The sequence below is a fragment of the Meles meles genome, chromosome 8, assembly GCF_922984935.1.
Source record: "Meles meles chromosome 8, mMelMel3.1 paternal haplotype, whole genome shotgun sequence".
In the NCBI taxonomy this organism is placed as follows: Eukaryota; Metazoa; Chordata; class Mammalia; order Carnivora; family Mustelidae; genus Meles; species Meles meles.
Genome location: NC_060073.1, coordinates 21,715,204 through 21,723,019, shown reverse-complemented (window position 1 = coordinate 21,723,019; position 7,816 = coordinate 21,715,204). Strand labels below are relative to the sequence as shown.

The window sequence follows — 7,816 nt, the reverse complement described above, 5'->3', positions numbered from 1 at the left end:
GGAAGGACGGACGTGACTGCACGTGGCTGTTGCTCGGTCTGGATGGGAACCTAGCTTTGACTCAACCCTCAAATCGGGCAGGGCAGGGGAGCAGGGGTGGGGAGAAAGGGTCTTCAGCTTATAGTGGACGCAAAGCTGCAAAACTCGGGCACCTGGCTTCCTCCACTGCCTCCGGCCAGGAGCAGGGGCTCGACCTCGGGGCCCAGGCAGGTGGGACCTGCTGCCCCCTCCCTCCCAGCGGTCCACGGGGCCTCACACTCGGGGTGGCTGAAAGTGCTGAGGGCCAGGCCCCTGGCCCAGGCCAGGTTCCTAAGAGGACAGTCGAATGGGAGGCTGGGGGCCCGGGAAGCGTGGGCGTGGCCAGTGCCCCGAGGGGGGGAAGGGCGTGGGGACAGGCCAAGAGGTGCCCTGTCATGTGGCCCAGGAGATGGCCGCACTGTGCTCCTTGGCCTTCATGCGCAGGGCCGCGATGCTCGACGTCTTGCGGTCCGGCTCGCCGTTGAGCTCATAGCCGTTGAGGCCCGGGCTGAGGCCCGCCGCTCCGAACAGGCCTCCCATGTGTGTCTGGCCCACGTGACTGCCAGCCCCGGAGACGCTCAGGAAGTCGGTGACGCCGCTGGCCCCGGAGCCAGGGGGGTGGGTGTGAGGGGACATGCAGGCGGGAACTGGGTCGCAGGGGACCACACAGGCCGGCACTGGTGAGGCAGCCCCATTGTTGGCGATCCAGGACGGGTTCTGAATCTGGGGAGAGGGAAGGGAGAGCGGTCACAGGCCGGCTGGGCTTAGGGGCAGGGGTGGGGGTGGCGGGCACGTGGCGGGGGAGGGGCGCTGCCACGCACCCCCCGATGACCTCGCCCTGCTCACAAGTCCATCGTTTGACGAAATCATGCTTGGGTGTTTACCCAGGAGCCTCTCAAAACCTTGACAGCCATGCGGACCTGGAAGGGCTCGGGTTTTGTGCTTCAGCTCCTCTGCTCCCCGCAGACAGAAGTGGTTTTCGGGACTGAACTTCACACTTGGTCAAGGGTCCAGTCACAGGGCTGCCTTTAGGGCACGGCCAAGCCGCTGAGGGCAGCTCCCACCTCAGCCAGCTGACTTCCGAATTTGAGATGCAGTGGCCAGCTTTGTCTCTCCCTCCATGGCCCCTGGAGGTCAGCGACTGTCCCCTCCCCTGTGACTCCTCGCTAGGCCTGGGGCATCCCAGGTACCTGAGAAACGGGAGCCGACCCGAACTCAGAGGGCTCTGGTGTTGGGAACGTGGGCTCCGGGCTGGCAGGCTGTGGCATGGCGGGGGGCAGAGCTGGGCGGTGGGGCCTCCTCTCCCCGGTGTCCAGACCAGTGGCTGAGCTTCCAAGTGCTGTATGCTCGAGGCTCCAGAACTTACTTAGGAAGGAAGGGGCTGCCTCAGGACGTGGTGAGTGCCCGTGCATGGATGGATAGAGCCAGGCCGGGTGCCCACAGGCCAGGGTGTGTGTGTGTGTGCACACATGCGTGTGTGTGTGCGTGTGTGTGAGAGGTGCTCAGGCAGCACGCGGGGGTGAACTGGAGGCAGATCTGGGCTGCAGGGGGTGGGAACAGGCTGAGTAGGACCAGAGGAGACAAGCCCTCTCAGCCCTGTGCGTGGGCTACAGGGGACCCTCAAGCGACTTCTGCTGGCCTGCTCTCCTCCCTGCCCATGTTTGTAGTCTAGTCAGGGAAGGCACTCAAAAGTGGAATGAAGGGGGGAGCTTGGCCCCCAAGTCCCATGGGGCATTGTCATGGCAACAAGAACCACCAGCCCACTGGCCTGACCACATTGCTCCTGGCTGGAGCGATGGGCAATCAGGGGCCTTTCCCTTCCCCTCCGCCAAGAGGTGTGTGAAATGTGGTGCTGCAGGTGGGAGGGAGGAGCCGGCCCTGTCTTGGTCCTCTCCCCCCTGCCCCCGACCCCTGCCTCCGCTCCAGCAGGGAGCTCAGGCAGGGGAAATCCAGACCCAGGAGCTCAGGCAGGGGAAATCCAGACCCAGGAGTCAAGCCAGGGGCCCGTTCTCCAAGAAAGCAGGGAGAGATGAAAGTGTGCAGCAGGAGCTGAGGCCGAGGCCTGTGTGTGTGTGTGTGTGTGTGCGCGCGCGCGGCACCCCACATTCCTCAGCCTCACCCCAGGCCTGACCCCTGCCCCCTGCCACATGAATCCTGGCAGGGGGAGGGGCAGAGCTGGTGGAGGGCGGGGAGGGGCGTCCAGAGGCGGGGTGGGGGGCGAGCAGGGCTCCGGGACAGGGGGTCTTGAAGGAAACAGGAAGGCCTGCGCCACTGCCACCAGCTCCCTGCTGGGTGGGGCCGGGCTGGCTGCCATGGCCACCAAGAGGCCTGAGGGAGGGAACAGTCCCCTCTGCCGGGCAGGCTGTGGGCTGTGATGAGTGCACCCGGCCGGAAAGACATCTCCGCAGGTGCCCCAGCGTCGGCCACTGCTCACACTCCCTCTCACCCCTGCATTGCCCGGGAGACCCCACCAGCACTAGAGGGGAGACAGGCTGATCGCAGGGGACAGTCGGGAGGACGGGACGCGACACAGCCGCCAGCAAAGCTGCGGGCGCACAGCGCCCTTTATCCGGCTCTCTAGCGCCCGGAGTGCTTCTGTGTTGTCTCATTTCGCCTCTCCACAGCCTCACGAAAGGGCTGGGGTGGTACTTTCATCGTGTCCAATTTTCAGAAGAAACGGAGGCTTAGAGCTCCTGGCTTGTCTGAAGCGAGAAAGGTCTGGGGCCGGAGGACAGCCCCGCTCAGGACTCAGACCTCCGCGTTCACCACAGCCCTGCTCAAGCCCCCCAGCTCTCTGGACTTGGCTGTCCCGGGAGATGCTCCGAGCGGCTCCCACTGGCCTGGAGGCCTTGGTCGGCACCCTGACTCGCTTCCGATGCCCGCAGCAGAAGGGGCAATGAGGCAGAGGAGAAAGTCACCCACTCCGTCCCGGCCTGCCCATCCCTAACGCCCAGCCAAGCCCGAGCCAGCACGTGAGGTAGGCAGGAACGGCCCAGGCCTCCCACATTCTGGGGTGAACAGGCCCACATCTGCGCCCGGCTTGATGAGTCCCATCTGAGGCCCTCCTCTGAGATGCCCACTCCCGGAGCCCGGGGCTGGCACTTACCTGGGCATAGTTCTCCGCCCGGGTGAGGAGGGGCAGCTCGTAGGCAGCGGAGAAGTGGGTTCGAACCTGCTGCATCTGTCCGAAACGCTCCCTCTTCCTCCACTTGGCCCTCCGGTTCTGGAACCAGACCTACAGGACAGAGCGGTTTTCTGGGGCTCGGGCAGTACCCGTCATTCCCTGGAGCCCCGCAGCTGTCTCAGCGCCAGGTCTGGGCCGTGCGGCTGCAGGGAAGGATCTGCCTCAGGCTTCTGCCTCAAAGCTCACAATCTAGAATAATCCGTGCTGAGTGTGGGGAAGGCAAGCTTCCCCCCAACTACCCACAGTGTGATCTTGAGCCAGACTCCATCATTCCGAGCTGCAGAATCCAGAGTGGACAAGTGTCACACCCATGCGTCACGTCACTGGTCCTCCTCAGGGTCATCTAACCAACTCCAGCCCAGCACGGCCTGACCTGCCTCAGGACACGGACTCCTGAGGGGAACCTGACAAAAGGTGTGACGGCTGCTCTAGAAAACCCTTCTCTAGACGCTCATACACACGCACACAGACACCCACACAGTCTGGCCATAATTTTCCACCAGCTCCGTGGTTCCTTGGGGCCTGTCCGGTGGCCCAGAACCCGCATTCCTACCTAGCTGAAGCCTCCCTGCTGCCTTCATGTTGGAAAGTGTCCCCCCTCGGGCCCTCTGTGCTGAAGGGCTTGTGGAGAACAGGGGTTCAGCTGGGCAGCAGAGGCCATCAGGAACGGCTTTGTGGAGGAGAGGCCTGGGGCTGTGTCCTAGTGTAGACACAGCAGGGCACGCTCAGGAGACTGCAGGAGGCCATGCTGCCCAGCTGGCAGGTGGCAGGAGAGAGAGACCCGTGGACGCAGAGGTCAGACTGTGGAGGGCCTTGATGCCCAGCCAAGCAGTTGGCTCTTGGTGTGGTCACTAAAGGTGGCCACTGCGAAGTCTCATGCAGAGGGTGGCCTGACTCGGAGGAGGAGGGAAAACCCACCTGTCCCTGAGCGGGGGCTGGTGGGGTGTTGGCTGGAGTGGGGCCTTGGTGGGGAGGGTGGTCTCTGATGGGTGGGGGTGGGCTAGTGGGTCCTTCGCAGGAACACTTCCGATGGGCTGAGAGCTTTCCCAGGCTTCATGGGCAAGAGCTGGGCTTGGGGCCTATTAGCCCAGCCCCGAGACTTGGGATCTGGGGCAGGACAGGTGGGAGAGGGTGTGAGGAGGGGAGGGATCAGCTTCCAGACCCCAGATGGCTTCAGGTTGGGTCAAAGGCAGGCCTCGGAGATGCCCAGAGGGAGGTTTCTGTCAGCTGGACAGGACACGTCCCTGCCAACAGCCTCGGGCACAAGTGGGCACACCCCAACGGCCCCCCACAGGCGGCCCGCTGGCAGCCTTGCTGGGGGCACCGAGGATGTCCTCAGAGGAGGGAGAAGGAGCCAGGCCAGAGGCAGGAGGGCTCCCGCACCGCAGCCCAGAGCCTGCTCAGCCCCTCCTGGCTTCTAGCGTAGCTGCCCCACCAAGCGCCCATTCCCGCATGGGCATTGTCGCTGGCCTCAGTTTCTGCATCTGGAAAATGGGGCCAATATCTGTACTAATGTCCTCACAGCAGTGGCGCCTCACAGAACAGCAGGTGAGAGCTGAGAAATGCTGTCAGAGAGTTCTGAAAAGTACTCGGCTCTTGCTTATTTATAGCTCCTGACCTTTCTTGCTCTCTTTTGCTAAACGGAAAAGAAGCTGGGGTGTGCATGACTCATGTGAGTGTGGGGAGGTTGGGGGCAGGGAGCGAGTGTGGGGCCCGCACCTCGGTTTGTGTGTGTCACACACACACACACGCACACACGCACACACACACACACGGGCTGGCATTGCTTTGAGGGCCATCCTGCCTCCCTGTCTTGAGGCTGGTGTAGGAGACGCATCAGCCTCTACTCCAGAGCCTCCTGGGCCCCTTTGCCTCCAGGGGCTCCTGGGGTCCAGGCCCAGGCCTCCCGCTGAGAGCCAAGGGCAGATCAGGTCTCCTCTCTGCGCTGCTGAAACGGGATCCCCCTTTATCAGTGGCCTGGAATGGGGGGGCAGGGGCCAGGATGAGAGACTGAATCAGAGGAGCTTGTTTTCATTTCATGTTTAATTTCCTGCAGGCTTAGCTCCGTCTTTCCGCTCCTTCCTCAGCCTCCCAGGGTTTGTTGGGGGGGAAGCCAGGGGGAGGGGAGAAGCCCACTGGAGGCATCAAGATATATGGCTCCATTCTTTCTTGGGGGCTGGGGGGGAAAAGGTAAGGAAAAGTGTCCGTGGCCGCCACTGGGGGGGGGGGGTTGCCGGGAACGGCAGGTGGAGGGGTGCCAGTGGAGGTATCTGGCAGGCTCTGGACAGGCTGGGGGGCACTGCACGGGGAGGGAGGCAGCCGGTCCCAGAAGTGGGAGGAGGAGCGGAGTGGGGAGAGATGGAATGTGGGGGCTGGAGTGAGCGTGGGGGAGTGGCAGTGGGGGTGCTGGGTTATCTGGGAAGACAGCTGAGGAGCCGGGGAACAACGGCAGAGATGGTGCTGTCTTTGGGATGGGAGTGGAGGAGGGCCAGGCCCAGGGATGTACGGGAGGGTTAAAGACCCAGAGACTTCGGGAGGCGGGAGGCAAGGCTGAGGGGCCGCACAAACACCCAAGCCCACCCCGCTTGCCTGCAGCCCTGGGCCCTGTTACTGGGCAGGGCTGGGACTCTTCTGCTGAGCGAGCCCTGGGGCTCTGCAGCCTCAAGCCTCAAGCCCCCCAGCCTGGGTGGCGGCCGGGCATCCTCAGGACTCCTCCGAGCTCACGGTGGAGGGCCTGGAGATCAGGCGCGGCCAGCCTTCCAGCTCTGGCTCCTGGAGCCCGGCACTCTGAGAGCTCTCCACAGATGCTCTGTGCCTCAGGGCTCTGCAGCGCCAGCCTGTCTCCACAGGACAGCCCTAGGGCAGAGAGGGGACCACGAGGTCCAGCCTTCCAGTCTGCATGTCGCGCCCCAGGACCACCCCGCTCCCGGCCCACCCTGGCCTGGGCCTGCTCAGCACAGGCTTCTCCCTAAGGAACCAACCGTCTTGGCGGGGGCTTCAGTAACCGCAGCCCATCTGGGGCCAGGGCGGGGTGGCCCAGGGCGGGGAGGCCTCTGTCTTATTGTCTTCAGACACCAGCTGCGGAGATCGGAATCCCAGACAGCAGAGAGAGGCCCCTGCAGCCCCTGGAGCAGGGCCAAACCCGGAGCTTCTTCCCAGGAAAGGTTCATCTTGGAGCCGCCTACCCCCCTCCCTGTCCCCAGCGCCACTCTATGCCAGGCACCTGGCTTCCCACCAGCTGAGTAAGGGCCCTGAACAAACCCAGCGGTGGCAGGCGGGGGGTTCTACCGCCACTCCCCCCAAACCTCAGGGCACTGCCAGGCTCGAGCCAGAGGTCTGACGCACATGGAGGTCCCACCCACCCTGCTGCCTGTATACAAAGAAAAGTCTCAGAACAATATGGCCCATGTCCTGGCAGAGCCAACTAAAGTAAAAGAAACACTGGGCTGGAGCTCAGGAGTCCTGGATTCTAGTCTCAGCCCTGCCACGGAGTCACTGTTCCAGAGTCACCTGACCACAGGTGATCACGTCCCACCTGCGGGCCTCTTCCAACTTATTATCAAACCAGAGGAGGACCAGATCGATGATCCTTTCCAGCACTAACATTCTATATTCCTATGCTCCTCCCCTTAGATGAGAAGATATGCAACACATCAGCATTTCCCTTTCTGCCTTGGCTGCCAGGAAGCTCAGGGTTGAAATTTGTGCTCAGTGGCAGCCGTGATTCTTAGCCTCGATGTCTGACCTAATTACCTGCCTATTTCATGACATTGTTCTTGTTTTTAGGTGACATTAATAAATCTGTAATCGTAGCTGCTTCGACTCTGTTTTGAAAGTAGGCATAAATGAGTGTGTGTGCACACGCAGAAGGAACACTCGGCTTTGGCCGTGTGATGGCACCTGAAAAACGTTCTCTACGGCCCAGTGTCATTTCCATGGTTTGTCCGAGAAGAGCTGTCCTTCTTTTGTTACTAAGTGAATTCAACTCTCGGGCGCTCCCATCCACTTGTAAGGAACACACGTGCGCACGTGTGCACGCCCACACACACACACACACACACACACACACACACACACACCGTGCAGAGAATGGACCAGTCAAACCCACATGAACACGGTGCCCACAGGAACTTCCCATAACTGGCCTCCCCCTTCTCCACCAGCTCCTTTAGTTCCTCCCAATCCACAGGCTAGGCCGAGGCCAGGTTCTGGAGTTTCTGTCCAGACTCCGAGGCCCGTAAGGTCTCATGGCAGTCTATCCAGATGCAAATAAGAGAGTCGGTGTGTGACACTTCTGGAATGACAGGACAGCCTCAGATGCCCTGCCTTCCGTCCCCAACCATTCGCCAGGCACTGGGTAGGAATAAGACAGGCAGCCAGACCCCGGGAACTTGTGGCCAAACAACCCGACTCTTCACTCTGGGTACCCGCAGTTTCTGGATGGCTGCATAGTTATGGTGACGGCTGGTCCTTCTCACAAGGTCCATTCTGAAATCATTTCTGGACAATGTCACAGATGCTCAGCCTTGTTACGCAGAGCATGGTTGGGACCGAGGAACCTTTTACCGATGCCCTAGGAAATGCTCTGCTGAAGGTTTCTTAGTGAACTGAGGC

General features: G+C 61.8%; 1 protein-coding gene across 1 annotated transcript in view; it reads right to left on the bottom strand.

Annotated features, from left to right (window-relative positions):
• Positions 1-411: 411 nt before the first annotated feature.
• Positions 412-7,816, bottom strand: part of ALX4 (ALX homeobox 4) — a 39,465-nt gene continuing 32,060 nt past the window's right edge. The window contains exons 3-4 of the mRNA XM_046017697.1: positions 3,125-3,253; positions 412-741 (exon numbers count right to left, since the gene is read on the bottom strand). Of these exons, the coding sequence (XP_045873653.1) occupies positions 412-741; positions 3,125-3,253 (459 nt within the window). The remainder of the gene's footprint in view (positions 742-3,124; positions 3,254-7,816) is intronic.